Here is a 24,246-nt window from a genome sequence, read left to right on the forward strand (position 1 = left end):
GACATCGAAACTGCATGGGGTCACCTTGCTTGCCTTGGCCTGCTGCTGTATATTGTGCTCGGGGAAAGGCACCTCTTTACCCCACAATCCAACTACACACCGCAAGTCAGACAACAAAGCGCCTACACACCAGATAACAGACAAACTAGTTGGTGTGCGGCTATTGTGAAGTGCTGCATGATCGTTGTTGTTCTTTTAATTTGTCTTTTAATTTTGGCAATTTCTGCAGCAAGAAGATAAATTGAAATGAGAGAGGGTAAATAAATTGCCATATAATGTGTTTAAACATAATGCTTCTCACAAAGTCAGCAGGATTCAAAAGTTGATTGGAAAGAAGGAAACACGCGTGAACATGTTCAGGGGTTCTTCTGTTTTATGCTTTTTCTTTTTTACTTCTGTGTTTAATTGTAATTTGTATTATATAACTTTTTTTGTGAATGGTGTTAGTTTATATTTGAGATAAAGGACATGCTTTAGAGGACAGGCCAAATACTTTAAATCCTCGATCTTTTGAGCTTCAAAGTTACATTTATTCCATTTGAACTGTGCAAATTGGCTTTTTTTCTTTTTAATAATGCACTGCTTTGATGCAGTCATGAAGCTGCAGGCTTCAGTTTTGCTCCAGCATGTATAATGTAATAGCTATGATTCACTGAGGATTCCTCCTGTGTGTGAGATGGATGAAGAGAATTTAAGCAGCACTGATCGATAAACCAAACAGATCGGTGAATGACTGTACGGTCTGCAAAGGACAGCCGTCACTGACATGAATGCATTTCATTTTTTTATACTTCCTGTAATGTCATAAATTGTGTGTGTCTATTAAATTGTAATGTGTCAGTCAGTAAGACTGATGTCAGCTTTTCATTTGAGGTTTTAGGAAACTGAGCACAATTTAGATGTGCAAAATAATAAAGAAATCTTTAACATTATATTCTGGAAGATCACATTTGTTATCTTTAGCATCACAAGTGACAAAACACAGCTAAACATTTTATTTTGATATTTTATCATTTGCTTTTTGCATTTCTAAAGACTACTTTTCATATCTGGAATCAGAATGTTTTTTTTAACAGCCATGTGATCAAACTTCTTGTTATCACAGGCAATAGTTGTTTTGCCAGTTTCATTTACGGGGAAACTGAAACCAAGTGAGAGTTTCCTCTACACTCTCTCTCACGCACACACACAGATCTGACACTCGACAGCAGCAGACTAACAGAGGTGAGCTCTCCTATTTACTGATCACTAGTTTGTTTTTATTATTTAGCACTATTTCACACAATTGGTGGAAGCCTTTGATTCCAGCTTTGTATTTGAGTTTTCTCTCCTCTTCGTGTTACTATCCCTCCACCGCAGCTCAACAAGGCAACGCTGTGTATTAAAACAGTCTACTAGACGGAGTGTAACTTGGTACTCGCTTGATTTGATGAACTCAGGCTGCTGAAGCCTCAAAATAAACTCAGACAACCTAAAAATAAATGTTTGCTTAATATGAAGACTTTGGATTTTTTCCCAATACCTATTGGTCAGTATGAGTATGAGTTTTAATGTTGACTTGTAGGAGCACGTTGAAATATCTGTTTTAATAATGAACCACTAAAGAGATGTTCAGACACACGTACCAAAACATGTCAAGTTTGAGAACACATATGCAGCCTGTACTTTTGAATAAAAACTCATTTTTAACAGAGTTTATGTATTTGTGATCATACTGTGTGACCTGCTTGTATGTACTTACACAATAGGTCTAGGCTACTGTTATCACTATGTGTTGTACTGTCTCAATATGAACATAGATTAAACGGCCAGTAAACTCTTTTGAGAGCCAGGGAATGAGCAGCCATGCTCCTTTATTGACAGGCTAGTAGGCCTATGGCTAACGCTAGCACGAATGCTAACGCTTTTGTCATTGAGTTTAAACCATGGTTTAAACATCTCCAAATGTCAACACAATACATGTTACTAATCCTTACAGTGTAAGTTAAGGCTTACACTTACAGTCATTACTTTCTGACCGACTTGACCCTTTTACTCTTCAGGTTGCATAGGGACAATTTGTAGTAGTCTACTGCCATGCTATTCAGTTCACTTTCTCCTACTTCCTGTACCCGGTTTCCTGTCTAACTTTCAGTACACATTTTACAAAAATATAAATGTGCAAATATGAAACATACAGGTCAATATCACCTTGCTATTGGTAGCTGAACTGTCAATACCCCAAAACATATTCTTATATAGAAATACTTATCTTTTGTTATTTAGACACAATCAACACTTATAGTTGCATGTCTTGTTACATAAGAACAGATCATATTTGTTAAGTGTTATTGCTATTCTTGTGGTACTACTGCCTTATTAGGCCCATATTGAGCAGAGCATATTAAGACCAAAACTCATGTACAACAACTTCCTTACTTGCAATAAATAAGCACTAATTAGAGGGTTATTGAGAAAAAACTCTCAACTAATGACCTATTACTTGTAGAATACGGTCATGTAGAATAAGGCATTAATAACTGTTTTATAATGACTAATAAAGAGCCAATATACTGCTAATATGCATGTTAATTAACAACTAGTTGATGGTTAATTTGTGTACCTTAATATAAAGTGTTACCAAAATGTTTAACATTTCCAATCAAATTATTTCACCTTTTTCATATTATGTGCGTATTATAGAAAAAAGGATGATATCAAAATAATGTATTCTAATCACTACGAGCATATTTTATGCCAACAGGGTTGAAATTTGACTACCCTGCATATCAAGTATTAGACTTACAATGACTTTTAATTCTTAAAACATTGTAATACCAACATTAAGTAAAAACACATTGATAGATTAAATAAATCTGTTTTTAAAACACATTCTCTACTCTATATTTCTACCTTTTTTAAAAGGGCTTTGGACATCCTAATTGAGAGTCAAGTGGACCCAGGATGATGAAGATGTTGGGAAGAGTCACTTGGTGCTGTGTAGCTCTGCTCCTCGCCCTGACCTCTGTGTCAGCTGTACAGAAGACGCTCAAATCAATCAATGGTTTGAAGAAAATCAACTTCGGCAAATCTGTGCCCAAGCACAGTCTTCTGCTGCTCCACTGGTTTGCCAACGAGATCGACATCGACAACAACGACATTATACAGCTGACCTTTGACCCAAACAGTGGAGCATATGGTTCCCATCATTATGGCAACTATGAGGATCTGCTGGACCCACTGCCTTGGGGAAATCAACACAGGTACTACACTATTGGAAATCTCCATCAGGGAACGTCAATCCAACTTCCTTCTTATGTTGTCGATCCCATAATTGAGGATATGGGAAGAAACATGGACAGGATCATATTTCGGGTCAGGGAGCCAAACATACAAGCTTACCAGACGATAGACCAAGTGTTTATCACACAGCATATTCCACATCAGGGCACACTTTATGATCCAGCTCATACCTACAGGATTGATATTAACCTCCTGAGAGAGATCAGAGAGTTTTCTATGGGAGAAGACCAACAGCCACTGTCGTATCTCAGAAACCGCTTTGGAAGCAGCGCTGACGATCTCGACATCAAAAACAAATGGGGTCACCTTGCTTGCCTTGGACTGCTGCTGTATATTGTGATCCAGGAAAAGCACTCCTCTAAGCAACAAAACAACCGCCCGGAAAACAGGAGAAATCCTAGTAATGAGAGAGAGCCTAGAAAGTTCCAAAACCAGGATCATGTTGTATTGGATTTCAACGATGAAGAGGACGGCGTAGCCAGCAGGCTAACAGGAAACAGAGAATCAGACTGTTGGAACCCCTTACAATCCTGTAGGTCTTGTTTTTTCTGCATAATTGTATTGGGTATAATTTTTTTTCTGTTAAAAGATAAGATATACAATTATTTATCTTGAGGGCTCCTAGGAAGAAAACCAAGACTACTTTTGTATCTAAGAAACTGCGCTGGAAGCAACACTGATGATTTCTACTTCACAAACTGTAAAAAAACAAAACAAAAAACAGACTGATTGGGGCTCTGCATTATTTTTTTTTGTCTATTTCTGCATTTTGAGTGCATTTAGAAACAAAGATAACATTAAAACGGGGAGTGTAAAGATATTGTTTAACACCTGAACATCCTGCAAGGGTTGCTCTGATGTATGTCTTGTTACGTCTCCATACTTTTGATTTCCTTTGTGTACTATTTCATCTTTTTGGTGAATGTTGTTTTGGTATAACATGCTTTTGATGACAAGTTAAATTCTTTAATCTTCAAATCTCAAACTGTGCGTTATGAAAGGCTGACAGTCTTTAGAACTTAATAGCTCAATTTATTCAAAAATACAGTTAGTAAATAACAGCAGGGTTTTTTCTTTATAATTTGAACTGAACACATTGGCTTTTATTTCACATTATAACGCACTGCTTTGGCACGGTAATAAAGCTCTAGGGTTCAGCGTTAATAATCCAAGAGCAATGATTAACTCATGATTTGCACAATGTCTGATACAGATGAAAAGAACACGATTTCACTTTAAAAAAAGGAAAGGTATGTTAACGGCTCTAAGGTCCGTTAAGGACAGCTGTCACTGACACCAACGTATTCCATTTAGTGCCTTTTTTACTTTCTGCAATGTTGTAGCACAAGTGAGATACATTTGAAGTTGCATTGTGAATCATCTGGTTTGTTCTCTTTGAAAGCATATATAACAAGAGCTGCTATTGCCAGTATGTTTCTGTCTTTACCTCCCAGAGAGTCAAATAAAGACTTTTCGCAGGCATGTCAACAAACGCAGCCAATTCCTTATCTTTCAAATTAAAGGGCTTTTGTCAATGGGCGACACGCTCAATCACTATTATGTTTCCTCATTCGGCAAAAAACAGTGACGTGACATAACAGTGTAATGGAAATAAATTGTGTGTGTTTATTAAATTTGAATGTGTTAGTAAGACCGATGTCAGCTTTTCATTTGAGGTTTTAGGGAACTGAGCACAATTTAGATGTGCAAAAATAATAAAGACATCTTTAACATTATCTTCTGGAAGATCACATTTGTTATCTTTGGCATCAAAAGCGACAAAATGCTGCTATACATATTTTATCATTATGCTTTTTGCATTTCTAGAGACTACTTTTCATATGTTGAAATCAGAATGTTTTTTCAAACACTTGTATATGATCAAACTTCCTGTGACCACCAGCAGCAGTTGTTGTTTTGCCAGTTTTATTTACGGGAAACTGAAACCTAGCAAGAGTTTCCTCTATATACACACACACACAGATCTGATACTCGACAGCAGCAGATTAACAGAGGTGAGCTCTCTTATTTTCTGATCACTACTTTGTTTCTATTATTTACTTTGGCACTATTTCACACGATTGGTGGAAGCCTTTGATTCTAGTTTTTGTATTTAACTTTTCCCTCCTCTTCGTGTTACTATCCCTCCACCGCAGCTCAACAAGGAAACGCTGTGTATCAAAACAGTCTACTAGATAGAGTGTAACTTGGTACTCGCTTGATTTGATGAACTCCAGCTGCTGAAGCCTCAAAATAAACACAGAGAACTTTAAAATAAATGGGTTATACAAGTACAGATTGGATGTTAAATGGCTCAGTGAACAATAGGGTTAACAAGGTGATTAAAACTGCAAATGTACGTTGTTTATGCCGTTATGAGATTATTTACAATGTTTTTATTTACTACCAAAATATTATTTTCAAACAATGTATTATACGTTTTTTTTTAAATTGAGGATTATATGGTGGTGCTCGTCAAAATGTCTCCCACTTTAGGTTAATTCTTTTTTTATAAGTATTTTTGAATGAATAATGAAAAGTAACCTATACAGTATACAGTGTATAGGGCTCAGAAAATACACAATTGATTCCATGATTTGGCAAGTAAATACAAATGTTTAACATCTCCAATAAAATTATTTCAAATGTTCAGATTTATGTGTGCCATCTATTATAGAAAAAAAAAGATGAAAACAATGTTGTAGTCCAATTACTACGGGCCTATTTGTATTTAATGCCGACGGGGTTGAAGAGTGACACTCCTGCAGAGCAAGGAAATCACACTTTTTGCTTTTCACCAAGAGGTCGTTTTGAGACCAAAATGTCTTTTAATTATTAAAACATTGTAATACCATCAATACATTTTTGTATCATTAAGTGAAAACACATCAATAGGTTAAATGAATCTGTTTTTATAAACTTTCTGTACTCTATTTCTACCTCACAAAAGGACTTTGGAAATCTTAATTGAGAGTCAAGTCCCAGGATGATGAAGATATCAGGAAGAGTCACTTGGTGCTGTGTAGCTCTGCTCCTCGCCCTTACCTCTGTGTCAGCTGTACAGAAGACGCTCAATAAAATCAATGGTTTGAAGAAAATCAACTTCGGCCAATCTGTGCCCAAGCACAGTCTTCTGCTGCTCCACTGGTTTGCCAACGGGATCGACATCGACAACAACGATATTATACAGCTGACCTTTGACCCATACAGTGGAGATTATGGCTCACACCATTATGGCAACTATGAGGAGCTGCTGGACCCACTGCCTCAAGGAAATCAATACCATTACTACACGATTGGAAATCTCCATCAGGATACGTCCAATCCACTTCCAGCGTATGTAGCGCATCCCCAGAGGGATTATGAAGGAGAAAATAGGGACAGGATCATAGTTCGAGTCAGGGAGCAAAACCGAAGGCAAGCTTACCAGATGATAGACCAAGTGTATATCACACAGCATTATGACACTTCGGAAAATCAGGGTACACCTTATGATCCAGATCATACCTACAGCATCACCACTAACCTCCTGAGACAGATCAGAGAGTTTGCTCTGGGACAAAACCAATTGTTGTATCTCAGAAACCGCTTTGGAAGCAGCGCTGATGATGTACAAATCAGAAACGCATGGGGTCCCCTTGCTTGCCTTGGACTGCTGCTGTATATTGTGATCCAGGAAAAGCACTCCTCGAAGCAACAAAACAACCGCCCAAAAATCGACAACAAACCAGAAGACAACATCAGAGCTGAAAGCGACCATACTGAACAAAACAGAAGAAATCCTAGAAATGAGAGAGAGCACAATGTTCCTAGAAATGAGAGAGAGCACAATGTTCCTAGAAATGAGAGAGAGCACAATGTTCCTAAAAATGAGAGAAAGCACAATGTTCCTAGAAATGAGAGAAAGCACAATGTTCCTAGAAATGTCCAAAACCAGGGTTATGTTGTAGTGAATGTGGACGATGAGGACCATGTAGCCAGCAGGCGACTGATAAACACAGAATCAGACTGTTGCAACACCTATAAATCCTGTATACAATTTTTTTTGTTTTGTATTGCCTGCATAGTTGTAATTGTATCGGTTATAATCATTTGGTCTTTTGTTATGAAAAATTAAGAGATCCAAAAATGTATCTTGTAGGCTCACCGTTTAAAAAAAAAAGAACCTCCAAACCAGAAAACAGACATTGATTGGGGCTCTGCATTCTTTTTGTATTTAATTTGTCTATTTCTGCATTTTGAGTGCATTTAGAAACAAAGATAACATTAAAACAGGGAGTGTAAAGATATTGTTTAACACCTGAACATCCTGCAAGGGTTGTTCTGATGTATGTCTTGTTTCGTCTCCATACTTTTGATTTCCTTGTTTGTTGTAGCGAGTGAGATACATTTGAAGTTGCATTGTGAATTATCTGGTTTGTTCTCTTTGAAAGCATATATAACAAGAGCTGCTATTGCCAGTATGTTTCTGTCTTTACCTCCCAGAGAGTCAAATAAAGACTTTTACCAGGCATGTCAACAAACGCAGCCAATTCCTTATCTTTCAAATTAAAAGGGCTTTTGTCAATGGGCGACACGCTCAATCACTATTATGTTTCCTCATTCGGCAAAAAACAGTGACTTAACAGTGTGATGGAAACTTCTGAAGCAATGGAGCACGAAGAGACCAGGAACTTTGATGGCAAACACTGATGGGTTTTTGGAGCTTCGGCCGGAGAATTCACAAGACACGTCGTCTGCCACGAGTTGACACAGAAGAGGCCAAACCAATTCTGAAGATCTCTACCCCAGACCCATGTATTTAGCTGGTTCTGAGAGAATAATCAACATTGTGCATAACAAGATAAAATCATAACACCTCTATCAGCTGACGCCAACAGGCAGGAACAGGGAGACAAAACACTGAGAGCACAGCACCCAAGGTCGCAGGTGCTCATTGTACAAACTGATAAACTGGGTCAAAGTTATGGGCCGAGGAAAGTATTTCCCCAACACAATGCATTTAATAATGCACTGCTTTGGCGCAGTCATGAAGCTGCAGGCTTCAGTTTTGCTCCAGCATGTATAGCTATGATTCACTGAGGATTCCTCCTGTGTGTGAGACGGATGAAGAGAATTTAAGCAGCACTGATTGATAAACCAAACAGATCGGTGAATGACTGTACGGTCTGCAAAGGACAGCCGTCACTGACATGAATGCATTTCTTTTTTTATACTTCCTGTAATGTCATAAATTGTGTGTGTTTATTAAATTTGAATGTGTTAGTAAGACCGATGTCAGCTTTTCATTTGAGGTTTTAGGGAACTGAGCACAATTTAGATGTGCAAAATAATAAAGACACCTTTAACATTATCTTCTGGAAGATCACATTTGTTATCTTTGGCATCACAAGCGACAAAATGCTGCTATACATATTTTATCATTTGCTTTTTGCATTTCTAAAGACTACTTTTCATATGTTGAAATCAGAATTTCTTTTTTTAAACAGCCATGTGATCAAACTTCCTGTTACCACCAGCAGCAGATGTTTTGTTTTATATTTACGGGAAACTGAAACTTACTCACACACACACAGATCTGATACTTGACAGCAGCAGACTAACAGAGGTGAGCTCTCCTATTTACTGATCACTAGTTTGTTTTTATTATTTAGCACTATTTCACACAATTGGTGGAAGCCTTTGATTCCAGCTTTGTATTTGAGTTTTCTCTCCTCTTCGTGTTACTATCCCTCCACCGCAGCTCAACAAGGAAACGCTGTGTATCAAAACAGTCTACTAGATAGAGTGTAACTTGGTACTCGCTTGATTTGATGAACTCAGGCTGCTGAAGCCTCAAAATAAACTCTGAGAATCTAAAAATACATTTTTGCTCAATATGAAGACTTCACTTTTATTTTTTGCAATTTTCTAAATGACACAGGATGTTTCTACACGGTGTCATTTTTAAGAAACACCATTAAACCTCTCGCTTTTGTTTAGGGGTCTTTTAGGGTTGTACTGTATGATATCGTATTAAACAAATCACATACTTGAAAATGGCTCCATAATGATGGTAATTGGGGGTTGACATTGGCTGCCGGACCATTTTAGGACAGAAAGATCCAAAGTATAATAATTAAATTCATGTTATTTTTTGTTTTTGACAAAACTCATAAAATAATGCCGGTGGGACCTAATTTAGGTTTTATTTGATTAAAACATTTTCTGCATTTCATCAAAAAGATCCAGACAATCTTCTGATAATTTCTGATAGAATGTCTTACCATTTTTAAATGTTGTATTACCCTGAATAGCTATTTGTATCATTTGAGAAACAGACAATTAGTTTCTATAAATCAGATTTTTATAAACATTTCCTTGTTTTTACTCCATAAAGGCCTTTGCTCATCTAAATTGCATGTCACTTTGATACAGGATGATGAAGATATCAGGAAGAGTCACTTGGTGCTGTGTAGCTCTGCTCCTCGCCCTGACCTCTGTGTCAGCTGTACAGAAAAAGCTAAAATCAATCAGTGATTTGAAGAAAATCAGCTTCGGACAATCTGTGCCCAAGCACAGTCTTCTGCTGCTCCACTGGTTTGCCAACACAGTTAACATTGATGAGAACAATGTCATAAGTCTGACCTTTGACCCAAACGATGGGGATTATGGCTCACATTATTATGGCAACTTTGAGGGGCTGCTGGACCCACTGCCTCGGCCGAGGGGAAATCAATACCACTACTACACTATTGGAAATCTCCATCAGGAAACGTCCAATCCACTTCCATCTTACGTAGCGCGTCCCCGAAGAGCTTTTGCAGGAGAAAACAGGGACAGGATCATAGTTCTTGTCAGGGAGCAAAACACAGGATGGCAAACTTCTTGGAGGATAGACCACGTGTATATCACACAGCATTTTCAACATCAGGGGGAATATGATCCAGATCATACCTACAGGATCACCACGAACCTCCTGAGAGAGATCAGAGAGTTTTCTGTGGGAGAAAACCAACAGCCACTGTCGTATCTCAGAAACCGCTTTGGAAGCAGCGCTGATGATGCACGAATCAGAAACACATGGGGTCACCTTGCTTGCCTTGGCCTGCTGTTGTATATTGTGCTCGGGGAAAGGCACCCCTTTACCCCACAATCCAACTACACACCGCAAGTCAGACAACAAAGCGCCTACAGACCAGATAACAGACAAACTAGTTGGTGTGCAGCTTTTGTGAAGTGCTGCATGATCGTTGTTGCTCTTTTAATTGTTCTTATTATTTTGGCAATTTCTGCAGCAAGGAGATAAATTGAAATGAGAGAAATTGCCATATAATGTGTTTAAGCATAATGCTTCTCACAAAGTCAACAGGATTCAAAAGTTGATTGGGAAGAAGGAAACACGCACATGTCCAGGGGTTCTTCTGTTTTATGCTTTGTTTTACTTCTGTGTTTGATTGTAATTTGTACTATATAACCTTTTTTGTGAATGTTGTTAGTTTATATTTGAGATAAAGGCTTTGTATGACATGCTTTCGATGACAGGCCAAATACTTTAAATCCTCGATCTTTTGAGCTTCAAAGTTACCTTTATTAAAAATGACAGGTTCTGAATAACAGTAGGGCTTCTTCTTCTATTTGAAATGTGCACATTGGCTTTTGTTGTTTTTTTAATAATAAACTGCTTTGGTGCAGTCATGCTCCAGCATGTATAGCTATGATTCACTGAGGATTCCTCCTGTGTGTGAGACGGATGAAGAGCATTTAAGCAGCACTGATTGATAAACCAAACAGATCGGTGAATGACTGTACGGTCTGCAAAGGACAGCCGTCACTGACATGAATGCATTTCTTTTTTTATACTTCCTGTAATGTCAGAAATTGTGTGTGTTTATTAAATTGTAATGTGTCAGTAAGACTGATGTCAGCTTTTTATTTGAGGTTTTAGGGAACTGAGCACAATTTAGATGTGCAAAAATAATAAAGACACCTTTAACATTATATTGTGGAAGATCACATTTGTTACCTTTGGCATCACATTTCAGAAAGAACTGTTTCTGCCAGAACCAGAGAAGAGATACATGTATTGTAACTAATTAACTGATAAGATACAAGTAGAGTTTAACATGTTGCTAGAGATATCATTTCACATTTGACTTTTATCAGAAATAATGTATTGATTTATTCAATTCTGGTCTTAATTCAAAATCTTAACAGAGGACACATTTAGAACTTAGTTATAGTGAATTATCAAAGACATTATATTTCTATTTGTGTTTTATTTCCATATGTGAACATATAAGAAGGGCAATGTCCATGACAGGTGCACATGCTATTTTGACTACCACACTGACCCAGGTATGTAATATTACAACACAGACATAAGCTGCTCAAAATCAAATTTGATGAATGTATTCCACAATAACTACATGTTCTAGACATTGTAATATTCACAAACAAATATATTTGAGGCATTTTACTTACTTGAATACGACAACTCCAGTCCAATAAAACAAAGACGTTTGCTCGTTTGAAGATTCGGAAGTTGTGTGAGTGTATGGCCAGAGGGCAGGACCTATAAACACATTTACTACCCAATAGCATTGTGAGGCTGAACAAAAGGACCTTTTGTTTATGCAAATGTAGTCTTTAAAAAAAAAAACATTTACAGACTTTTTTAGGATAGCTTAAAGTAATGTTGTACAATTACAACAGTGGGCTTTACAGGGTTAAAACAAACGTTCTGATTTCAAGATATTAAAAGTAGTCTTTAGAAATGCAAAAAGCAAATTACAAAATATTTTTAGCAGTGTGTTGTCGCTTGTGATGCTAAAGATAACACATCTGATCTTCCAGAATATAATGTTAAAGGTGTCTTTATTATTTTGAACATCTAAATTGTGCTCAGTTCCCTAAAACCTCAAATGAAAAGCTGACATCAGACTTACTGACACATTACAATTTAATAAACACACAATTTATGACATTACAGAAAGTATAAAGAAAATGAAATGCATTCATGTCAGTGACGTCTGTCCTTTGCAGACCGTACAGTCATTCACCGATCTGTTTGGTTTATCAATCAGTGCTGCTTATAGGGGACCTATCATGCAAACTGCACTTTTGTACGTCTTTTATACATGAATATGTGTCCCCGGTGTGTCAGGGAACTCACCAAGTGTCAGAAAACACAACACTCTCTTTTCCTCCATACCCAAATCTCTAAAAACGGGGCTGCAACGGAGCTGATTATTATTTGAATTTTTCTGACGTCAGAAAAGGGGTGCTCCGCCTATATGGGCAACTTTCTACCTATCAGGGGAATGAGAGACCGCTCGAAAGATCTGGAGACGCTGTAGTACATATGCCAGGCCTGTAAGTGGCGCTGTAGTCTGCCACAAAAGCAGAATCAGCCCTTGCAAAAACAGGGCTGGAAAAGAGCAAATCGAGCGAAATGAGGCATGGATCAAATGCATTATCTGTTTGGTCTTTTGAAAAAAAGACTTCACAGATATAGGTATGGCCCTACAATATATGTTTCAAATATAGCATGATAGGTCCACTTTAAATTCTCTTCATCCGTCTCACACACAGGAGGAATCCTCAGTGAATCATAGCTATTCAATGCTGGAGCAAAACTGAAGCCTGCAGCTTTATGACTGCGCCAAAGCAGTGCATTATTAAATGCATTTTGTTGGGGAAATACTTTCCTCGGCCCATAACTTTGACCCAGTTTGTACAATGAGCACCTGCGACCTTGGGTGCTGTGCTCTCAGTGTTTTGTCTCCCTGTTCCTGCCTGTTGGCGTCAGCTGATAGAGGTGTTATGATTTTATCTTGTTATGCACAATGTTGATTATTCTCTCAGAACCAGCTAAATACATGGGTCTGGGGTAGAGATCTTCAGAATTGGTTTGGCCTCTTCTGTGTCAACTCGTGGCAGACGACATGTCTTGTGAATTCTCCGGCCGAAGCTCCAAATAAACCATCACACTGTTAAGTCACTGTTTTTTGCCGAATGAGGAAACATAATAGTGATTGATCGTGTCGCCCATTGACAAAAGCCCTTTAATTTGAAAGATAAGGAATTGGCTGCGTTTGTTGACATGCCTGGCGAAAATTCTTTATTTGACTCTCTGGGAGGTAAAGACAGAAACATACTGGCAATAGCAGCTCTTGTTATATATGCTTTCAAAGAGAACAAACCAGATAATTCACAATGCAACTTCTAATGTATCTCACTTGTGCTACAACAAACAAGGAAATCAAAAGTATGGAGACGAAACAAGACATACATCAGAACAACCCTTGCAGGATGTTCAGGTGTTAAACAATATCTTTACACTCCCTGTTTTAATGTTGTTTGTGTTTCTAAATGCACTCCAAATGCAGAAATAGACAAATAAATACAAAAAGAATGCAGAGCCCCAATCAATTAGTCTGTTTTCTGGTTTGTAGTTCTTTTTTTAAAAACAGTGTTTGTGAGGTGGAAATCATCAGTGTTGCTTTCAGAGCAGTCTCTTAGATACACAAGTGGGTTTTGGTTTTCTTCCCAGGAGCCTACAAGATACATTTTTGGATCTTATTTATTAAGATAATAAATAATTATACCCAATACAATTACAATTACAATTACAATTACGCAGGCCAAAAAACAATACATTATACAGGATGTAAACGTGTTGCAACAGTCTGATTCTGTGTTTACCGGTCGCCTGCTGGCTACACGGTCCTCATCATCTCCCATATTCAGTGCAACGTAATCCTGGTTTTGGACATTTCTAGGAACATTGTGCTCTCTCTTATTACCAGGATTTCTTCCGTTTCCAGGGCGGTTGTTTTGTTGCTTAGAGGACTGCTTTTCCTGGATCACAATATACAGCAGCAGTCCAAGGCAAGCAAGTTCACCCCATGTGCTTTCGATGTCGAAATCATCAGCGCTGCTTCCAAAGCGGTTTCTGAGATACGACAGTGGCTGTTGGTCTTCTCCCACAGAAAACTCTCTGATCTGTCTCAGGAGGTTCGTGGTGATCCTGTAGGTATGAGCTGGATCATAAAGTGTCCCCTGATTTTCAGAAGTGTCATAATGCTGTGTGATATACACTTGGTCTATCGTCTGGTAAGCTTGCCCATGTATGTTTTGCTCCCTGACCCGAAATACGATCCTGTCCATGTTTCTTCTCATATCCTCAATCATGGGATCGACTACATAAGGAGGAAGTTGGGTTGACGTTTCCTCATTGAGATTTCCAATAGTGTAGTACCTGTGTTGATTTACCCAAGGCAGAGGGTCCAGCACCCCCTCATAGTTGCCATAATGGTGTGAGCCATAATCTTCCCTGTTTGGGTCAAAGGTCAGCTCTATTATATTGTTGTTGTCGATGTCGATCTCGTTGGCAAACCAGTGGAGCAGCAGAAGACTGTGCATGGGCACAGATTGGCCAAAGTTGATTTTCTTCAAATCATTGATTGATCTGAGCGTCTTCTGTACAGCTGACACAGAGGTCAGGGCGAGGAGCAGAGCTACACAGCACCAAGTGACTCTTCCTGATATCTTCATCCTGGGTCCACTTGACTCTCAATTAGGATGTCCAAAGTCCTTTTAAAAAAGGTAGAAATATAGAGTAGAGAATGTATATTAAAAACAGATTCATTTAATCTATCAATGTGTTTTTACTTAAAGGTCACCTATTATGCAAAATCCACTTGTTCATGTCTTTTCTACATCAACATGTGTCCTCTGTGTAAAGAGATTCTGCTGAAAGTTTCAGGAAAAAAGATTCGCTCCCTTTTTGTTCTGATTCATTTACATAAAAACCTGTCTGAAAATGAGCTGATCAGATTTTGGCTCCTTATTTTCATCTAAAGCAGGGGTCGGCAAACTTTTTGATATGAAGCGCCATTATAAAAATGTTATCAGCGTGCCAACGATCATGAATTATCAACGGGGGGGGGGGGGGGGGGGGTGGGGTGAGGAGCTCGACGCTCGTGTGAACTGTCAACGGAGGGTGGGAGGAGCCTCGCTGCGGGGAAGCAGTGTGTGGACCTGTTGAGCGCAACACATTTAAATAATTGGTTTGAACGGCATAATGATAAGGGACGATTGTCCGTTCTGTGATTCTCCAGAACACACGTTATGATATTAGGGTCATGCAGAGTGAGATGAGATCGCTGTCCCTTTTAAGAGAGAGAGAGGGGTGTGGCGTGTGTGTGTGTGGATGGTAGAGCGAGAGTGAGCGAGCATGTGTATGTTTCTGGAAGTGAAACGAGGCAGCAGAAAAACAGAGGTCTGTGATGTATTTTGTGAAACAGAAGAACAGCTAAATAAATGCAACGACCTCCCAAGAAGAGCTCGCTTCTCTCCAGTCATTTAAGCTAAAGTGGGTTATTGAACCTGAAGCTTGTTGCTTCTGCCCTCCTCGACTACGGTCTGGGAGCCGACAGGAAAGTTCAACACACAGATGGCCAGTCCGCCCCTTTGTAGCATATTATTTCGATGAGCAGATCGCCACTGGGCTTTCAACTAAAGACACAGCCACGCAAAAACTGCGGCATTTGTACAGCAGCTCCTTATGGGTACTGCAATTAGTGAAGTGCTTTCCTCCGTGGTGAAACGATCAGCACTGCACCACGGAGGAAAGCTGCAGAAAGTCGCCTGGAGTTAAAGAGAGCGGGGCTGCGTTGCGTGCATGGCTTCCTTCTGCAGGTAACGGGGAGACGCGCTCTTGCGGCGGTCTCGTTCAGGATCCGAAATACAATTTTAATATTTTGCACACTTATTCCACTTATTCCTAGTGTGCCACTGGTTACGGTGCCGCGTGCCAATGGTGGCACTCGTGCCAGGGGTTGCCGACCCCTGATCTAAAGTAACAGACAGAGAATCAGCACTTTTGAAACAGGGCTGAAACTGAGGGGTTTATGGGATGCTGCAATGATCCGTTTGGTATTTGGAGCCAAACACTTCAGAGACATGTTTTGTATATATCTGAGACCTATAATATATTGATGAAAAACAGTATAATAGGGACCTTTTAATGTTGGTATTACAATGTTTTAAGAATTGAAAGTCATTGTAAGTCTAACGGCCCGTCCACACTACAGCTTCGACAGCTTCAAAAACGGTTTCCAACGCTTCTGCCCATTCACTTTGAATGGGGTGACGTCACTTTTCGCCGAACTGCATTGTGGGAAGCAGAGCGGAGCTTTCCTGGCGTTTCAGGCTGCAAAAGTTGAGCAATGTTCAACTTTTGAAGCTTCTGAAGCTTTCGGTGGAAGCGTCATCCAATCAAATCATATGCCAGTACAAGCTCTAGCCAATCAAACCGCTGCTTGTGTGTCAAGGGCGGGAGATTCATGTGATTGGTTGTTGGTCGAGCTTCAGACACGCCGAGCTCCAAGCTTTTTTTGAAGCTGTAGTGTGGACGGGCCGTAATACTTGATATGCAGGGCAGTCAAATGTCAACCCTGTTGGCATAAAATAGGCTCGTAGTGATTAGAATACTTTATTTTGATATCATCCTTTTTTCTATAATACGCACATAATGGGGCGTTCACACCAAGTTCTTTTCCCACAATAGTTCATCAGAACTCAGTTCATGAGAACTCTTTTAGTTCTGATCAACTAAAGCAGATCGCGTTCACACCGCAATGAGTTCCTGGGGGTGGATTAGGCAAATGAAGCCGCTGACGTCACTTCTTCTTCTTCTGCTTTGGGTTTACTGGCAGGCCGCAAAAAACTTCACGGCGTATATTGCCACCCGAAGTCCCCGGAGTTGGGGGCTTCAGTGGCAGTGATGGGACTTCTACTGAAGCCTTCTGAGTAAATCGCCAGAACGCCGACACCTCCTCATCTCCACCGCTCCCATGTTTTCTTTTGTGTTACCATAAGTTAGTCTCTCTGCGTTTCTGCGCTGGGCTAATGCTAATGCTAGGATAATAAAATGGCGGCTTCACAAAACGTTTTGGGAGTTTTACAGGGCGTGGTTTGCATTCCGCCCAGCCAATCAGACATAGGAACCTTTTTCTCCCACGAAAGTCCCTGCTCTCTAGCAGGGACTGAAAAGGGGGTAAAAATGGTTCTGATTAACTAATTTAGTTCAGGGGGCTTTTTGGTGTGAACGCAAATATATCTGAGTTCTGATGAACTATTGTGGGAAAAGTACTCCGGTGTGAACACGCCAAATGGCAACCTGGCAACAGTTACTGTCGGGCCCTGGACTAGCCCCATCATATATTTCTCAATTATATTACAAGTTATAATACATTCTTTGCAAATAATATTTTAGTAGTAAATAATCTCCTTATAACGGCATAAACAGCGTACATTTGCAGTTTTAATCTGAGTTTTCGTCACCTTCAAACCCTGTTGTTCACTGCGCCATTTAACATCCAATCTGTACTTTCTCAAAGCATACATGCCATTGTAACAAGATATGCATCGAATGGTTATTATCATGGTTGGATCAGTCAAGTAAACATTAAACATTTTTTTGTTATTATCCCTTCTGCTCATACTGACCAATAGGCCTTGGGAAGAAATCCAAAGTCTTCATATTGAGCACAAATGTATGTTTAAGTTATCTGAGTTTATTTTGAGGCTTCAGCAGCCTGAGTTCATCAAATCAAGCGAGTAGCAAGTTACACTCTATCTAGTAGACTGTTTTAATACACAGCCTTTCCTTGTTGAGCTGCGGTGGAGGGATAGTAACACGAAGAGGAGAGAAAACTCAAATACAAAGCTGGAATCAAAGGCTTCTTCCAATCATGTGAAATAGTGCTAAAGTAAATAATAAAAACTAACTAATGATCAGAAAAAAGGAGAGCTTACCTCTGTTAGTCCTGCTGCTGTCGAATCTCCGATCTTGTGTGTGTGTGTGTGTGTGTGTGTGTGTGTGTGTGTGTGTGTGTGTGTGTGTGTGTGTGTGTGTGTGTGTGTGTGTGTGTGTGTGTGTGTGTGTGTGTGTGTGTGTGTGTGTGAGAGAGTGTAGAGGAAACTCTCCCTAGGTTTCAGTTTCCCTGTAAATGAAACTGGCAAAACATCCGTTGCCGGTGGTAACAAGAAGTTTGATCACATGGCTTTTAAAAAAAAACAACATTCTGATTTCAACATATGAAAAGTAGTCTTTAGAAATGCAAAAAGCAAATGATAAAATATGTATAGCAGCGTTTTGTCGCTTCATACTGATATAGGGCTAATATAGCAATCAATCCTGCAAATCAACCATTAGTTGTTCAATATATTTATTCAGACAATGTGAGTATAAATACAGAAATCATGCTCCCACCTAAGGCCAACGTTGCAATATTACATAATTTCCCTAAAAACTTACCAAAACGTAAAACGCTTTCATTTCTGCTCCAGAGGCTCCCTACAACAACATCTGAAAGGTCAAACAAATACATTCTAATGTTTTTCTAGATTTGGGCTTTACAGGGTTAAACAGCCATGTGATCAAACTTCCTGTGACGACCACCAGCAGAATTGCTCTTCCAGTTTTATTTACTGGGGAAACTGAAACCTAGGGAGAGTTCCCTCTACAAACACACACACAGATCTGACACTCGACAGCAGCAGACTAACAGAGGTGAGCTCTCCTTTTTTCTGATCACTAGTTTGTTTCTATTATTTACTTTGGCACTATTTCACATGATTGGAAGAAGACTTTGATTCCAGCTTTGTATTTGAGTTTTCTCTCCTCTTCGTGTTACTATCCCTCCACCGCAGCTCAACAAGGAAACGCTGTGTATCAAAACAGTCTACTAGATAGAGTGTAACTTGGTACTCGCTTGATTTGATGAACTCAGGCTGCTGAAGCCTCAAAATAAACTCTGAGAACTTAAACATAAATGTTTTGCTCAATAAGAAGACTGTGGATGCCCTCGTAATGCCTACTGGTCAGTATGAGCAGAGGGATAATAACAACAAAAACCAGTTTCAATGTTTACTTGACTGATCCAACCATGATAATAACCATTTGATGCATATCTTTAATACAATGGCATGTATGCTTTGAGAAAGTACAGATTGGATGTTAAATGGCGCAGTGAACAATCGGGTTTACAAATGTACGTTGTTTATGAGGAGATTATTTACTTCTAAAATATTATTTTTCAAACAATGTATTATACGTTTTTATTTTAATTGAGAATTATATGGTGGTGCTCGTCAAAATGTCTCCCACTTTAGGTTAATTATTTTTTTTATAATGAACCTTTACTGTATATAGGGCTCAGAACATTGATTCCCAGATTTGGCAAGAAAATACAAATGTTTTTTCCAATGAAATTATTTCAAATGTATTATGTGTGCTGTCTACTATAGAAAAAAAAGGATGATATAAAAACAATGTTGTATACCAATTACTACGGGCCTATTTAATGCCGACGGGGTGGAAATGTGACACTCCTTCAGAGCAAGTATTAAACTTACAAAGACAATCTGTCTAAAGGAAATCACACTTTTTGCTTTTCACCAAGAGGTCATTTTGTGACTACAATATCTTTGAATTCTTAAAACATTGTAATACCCTCAATACATTTGTGTATCATTAAGTAAAAACACATTAAATGAATTTGTTTTTATAAACTTTCTGAACTCTATATATTTCCTTTCTCACAAAAGGACTTTGGACATCCTAATTGAGAGTCAAGTCCCAGGATGATGAAGATATCAGGAAGAGTCACTTGGTGCTGTGTAGCTCTGCTCCTCGCCCTGACCTCTGTGTCAGCTGTACAGAAGACGCTAAAATCAATCAATGGTTTGAAGAGAATCAACTTCGGCCAATCTGTGCCCAAGCACAGTCTTCTGCTGCTCCACTGGTTTGCCAACGAGATCGACATCGACAACAACGATATTATACAGCTGACCTTTGACCCAAACAGTGGAGATTATGGTTCCCATCATTATGGCAACTTTGAGGAGCTGCTGTACCCACTGCCTCGGGGAAATCAATACCAGTACCTCACAATTGGAAATATCCATCAGAGAACGTCCAATCCACTTCCAGCGTATGTAGTGCATCGCGTAATGGATTATGAAGGACAAAATAGGGACAGGATCATAGTTCGAGTCAGGGAGCAAAACCAAAGGCAAGCTTACCAGACGATAGACCAAGTGTATATCACACAGCATTATGACACTTTGGAAAATCAGGGTACACCTTATGATCCAGATCATACCTACAGCATCACCACTAACCTCCTGAGACAGATCAGAGAGTTTGCTCTGGGACAAAACCAACTGTCGTATCTCAGAAACCGCTTTGGAAGCAGCGCTGATGATGTACAAATCAGAAACGCATGGGGTCCCCTTGCTTGCCTTGGACTGCTGCTGTATATTGTGATCCAGGAAAAGCACTCCTCGAAGCAACAAAACAACCGACCAAAAATCTACAACAAACCAGAAGACAACATCAGAGCTGAAAGCGACCATACTGAACAAAACAGAAGAAATCCTAGAAATGAGAGAGAGCACAATGTTCCTAGAAATGAGAGAGAGCACAATGTTCCTAGAAATGAGAGAGAGCACCACAATGTTCCTAGAAATGAGAGAGAGCACAATGTTCCTAGAAATGAGAGAGAGCACCACAATGTTCCTAGAAATGAGAGAGAGCACAATGTTCCTAGAAATGAGAGAAAGCACAATGTTCCTCTAAATGTCCAAAACCAGGGTTATGTTGTAGTGAATGTGGACAATGAGGACAGTGTAGAAACAGAATCAGACTGTTGCAACACCTATAAAATCCTGTATACATTTTTTTTTTGTTTTGTATTGCCTGCATAGTTGTAATTGTATCGGTTATAATCATTTGGTCTTTTGTTATGAAAAAATTAAGAGATACAAAAAATGTATCTTGAAGGCACCTGGGAAGAAAACCAAAACCCACTTGTGTATCTAAGAGACTGCTCTGAAAGCAACACTGATGATTTCCACCTCACAAACACCGTTTTAAAAAAAAAGAACTACAAACCAGAAAACAGACTAATTGATTGGGGCTCTGCATTATTTTTTTTATTTTGTTGTTGTCTATTTCTGCATTTTGAGTGCATTTAGAAACAAAGATAACATTAAAACAGGGAGTGTAAATATATTGTTTAACACCTGAACATCCTGCAAGGGTTGTTCTGATGTATGTCTTGTTTCGTCTCCATACTTTGGATTTCCTTTGTGTACTATTTCATCTTTTTGGTGAACGGTGTTAGTTTAGATCGACATATAGACTTGGTATACAGTAACATGCTTTGAATGAAAAGTTAAATTCTTTCATCTTCAAATCTCAAACTGTGCGTTATGAACAGTGCGTTAGTCTTCAGGGCCCAGTAGTTCAAAACTTTTAATCTCAATCAGATCCGATGAGATTTTGAAATCCCATTTTTTGTGATCCAGGATCAGACAACTCGGCCAGATTTTGTCCCAGTATTTCAAAGCAATTCAGGATAGGATCACCCTGATCCAGATTCAGACTTTTCAAGATTACTAGATCCTGAATATCAGTGCTTTAATCCACCGATCTCCATCTAGTGGATATTGAAAAATAATTACAAGGGAAGACACCACATTGCAGAGACATCTATTGTCCGCAATTACTTTTGAAAGATGAAGACAGATGACTTTTTTTGTTGAAGATATTTTTTCTTTAATCTAAATTACATTTGTGCTCGACAATCTTTGTTGTGATACTTTTATGAGCATAAACATTTGTCATCAACATTTGGTTGGTTGGTAGGCCACCACAAACGTGACCAAAAATTGAAAAATAAAATTGATTTGCCATGAAGGCTAAACATTGTGTATTATTTAAGTTAACAAACTTTGCCATCTAACTAACCAAAATCCAAATCTGATCCGATCCGATCAGAATTAAAAGTTTTGAACTACTGGGCGCAGGATATTTAGAACTTCATAGCTCAATGTATTCATAAATACAGTTTGTAACGGCAGGGTTTTTTCTTTATAATTTGAACTGAACACATTTGCTTTTATTTCATATTATAACGCACTGCTTTGACACGGTAATAAAGGTCTAGGGTTCAGCGTTAATAATCCAAGAGCAATGATTAACTGATGACCTTTACAATGTCTGATACAGATGAATAGAATAAAATGTCACTTATTAAAAAATGAAACTGTGTGAATTATCTGGTTTGTTCTCTTTGAAAGCATATATAACAAAAGCTGCTATTCTGTCTTTACCTCCCAGAGAGTCAAATAAAGACTTTTCCCGGCCATGTCAACAGACGCACCCAATTCCTTACGTTTCAAATGAAAGGGCTTTTGTCAATGGGCGACACGCTCAATCACTATTATGTTTCCTCATTCGGCAAAAAACAGTGACTTAACAGAATTATTATTTTTTCAATGAAAATCTCCACAATAACTACTATACAATGACATGGGAGGCACACACACAGCTCATTGCTACTGACATGGGGCTGTTTTAGTTTTTAGGAAAAAGATAATTATAGGTTCTCAGTGCCTTTATTTTGCAATGTTGTAATTATTTTAAATATCTTGACTAAAAAGGCCTTTAAAAAGCTCCCATGTCATGCTTTTCCGGTTATTACCCGTCCCCTTGTGTGTTATGAAGGTTTTTAATGCATGTAAACGGTGTGCAGAGTCAAAACCCTCAAAGTACACCCTGTAGCAAGTAAAACTCTAAACACAGAAAATACCTCCCCAAACGCCTCGTTGAAGATACGTCATTGTCCATTGTTTACTTCCTGGGTACTGTGACGTAGGAATGGCCAGTAGCCGCGCCCAGAGCTATGACGCGATACGGTCATGTGTTACCCGGAACCAAATGGACCAATCCGTGGAGCCGTTACGTTAAGCCCCCGCTGATTGGTCCAAATTGACCAATCCACAGACTTCACACACACACACACACACTCAGTGCAGGCAGCTCTGCTGATTTCTCCTCCCTGGCTGCAGGCTGATAACAGACAGTTGGGATCGCGGCGAAATTCTCTCTGCAAACCCATTCTCACAGCGTTTATCAACCTTTTTCTTACTCAATATCAAGCCACACTTACTGTTTTTACTTCGGCTGTGACTTTGTGTGTGCTCAGGATGAGTTTGGCTGTGTATTGCTAAACAAGGAAACCACACCTCCAAGGAGCTCAGCGCGATTCACAACATCCCGACCAATCAGAGCACACTGTGCTCACAGGGAGGGTGGGGGCTGGAGCTATTGGAGCTACAACGAGCCGTTAATGGCAGAGAGTGAAATTCAGTGAATACACGTAGTTTACAGAGATGCTGTATGAGGAACCAATGTGAGTTTGGAAAATTGCACAATATAAATCTATTCTAGTAGACCTCAACAATGGAATTATGATCAGTGGAAATGGCCATGACATGGGACCTTTAAAAGTTAATCAATATATTTTTTTGAAAAGGATGAAAAGATCACCCTTAATGATGGGAAAATATTGTTTTGAAACCAGCTGACATTATTTAGTTGCATGCTCTTCACTCAACATACATTTTCAAACCCTCTACTTTCTCAACCAAAAGGCCATATTCATGTTTGAGCAAGATTTCCCATTAAAATGACAATTTATCCGTATTTGACGACACTTTCAGCTATAGATTCCTCACATTTAGTGATCAAGAGTTGCAACACAGATATTGACACTCATGTATTTAAGAAGAAAGTTATAAGTTGAGAGCAAACTTTGAACAGTGACCTTTAATAGAAACATCAACATTATGTTCAATCTGAAGTTATCCGTTTTGTTCTCGTCTGTATCGACTGTACGTTCAGGGGCAGAGGAGGTCTAGGGACACACCTGTATAATGTCAATCTATATATAAACAATAATAATAAAAAAAAATGTGAAAATAAAAATAAAAAGCTCAAAGTCTGGCACTATTACAAATCTAAAAGGACACACTCACTGTCACAGGATAGATGCACCATAAACCCGCACATTAAATTCCAACATGATCGAGAATCTGAATGTTACAGAATCTGTCCTCTAAAAA

At 38.9% G+C, this 24,246-nt stretch overlaps 4 protein-coding genes across 7 annotated transcripts in view; 2 read left to right on the forward strand and 2 right to left on the reverse strand.

The window, feature by feature from the left end:
- Nucleotides 1-24,246, reverse strand: part of LOC117548417 (septin-9-like) — a 123,832-nt gene that overhangs the window by 39,072 nt on the left and 60,514 nt on the right. The gene's annotated exons all lie outside the window — the stretch shown is intronic.
- Nucleotides 236-22,397, forward strand: LOC117548418. 2 transcript variants are annotated; one of them, XM_034219713.1, is made up of 4 exons: nt 236-1,224; nt 2,905-5,297; nt 6,233-7,423; nt 21,119-22,397. In XM_034219713.1, exon 3 carries the CDS (start codon nt 6,269-6,271, stop codon nt 7,397-7,399), a length of 1,131 nt encoding a protein of 376 aa, XP_034075604.1. In that variant the 5' UTR covers nt 236-1,224; nt 2,905-5,297; nt 6,233-6,268; the 3' UTR covers nt 7,400-7,423; nt 21,119-22,397. The 2 variants fall into 2 exon arrangements, with proteins under 2 accessions (XP_034075604.1, XP_034075605.1); XM_034219714.1 differs by lacking the exons at nt 6,233-7,423; nt 21,119-22,397 and having other exon boundaries at nt 2,905-5,576.
- Nucleotides 13,246-14,865, reverse strand: LOC117548422. Its single transcript, XM_034219719.1, has one exon. The coding sequence runs from the start codon at nt 14,818-14,820 to the stop codon at nt 13,843-13,845; it is 978 nt and encodes a 325-aa protein (XP_034075610.1). The 5' UTR covers nt 14,821-14,865; the 3' UTR covers nt 13,246-13,842.
- Nucleotides 18,433-22,397, forward strand: LOC117548419. Its single transcript, XM_034219715.1, has 2 exons — nt 18,433-18,844; nt 19,882-22,397. The coding sequence occupies exon 2, from the start codon at nt 19,918-19,920 to the stop codon at nt 21,040-21,042; it is 1,125 nt and encodes a 374-aa protein (XP_034075606.1). The 5' UTR covers nt 18,433-18,844; nt 19,882-19,917; the 3' UTR covers nt 21,043-22,397.

Source organism: Gymnodraco acuticeps, unplaced genomic scaffold, assembly GCF_902827175.1.
Source record: "Gymnodraco acuticeps unplaced genomic scaffold, fGymAcu1.1, whole genome shotgun sequence".
NCBI classification, from domain to species: Eukaryota; Metazoa; Chordata; class Actinopteri; order Perciformes; family Bathydraconidae; genus Gymnodraco; species Gymnodraco acuticeps.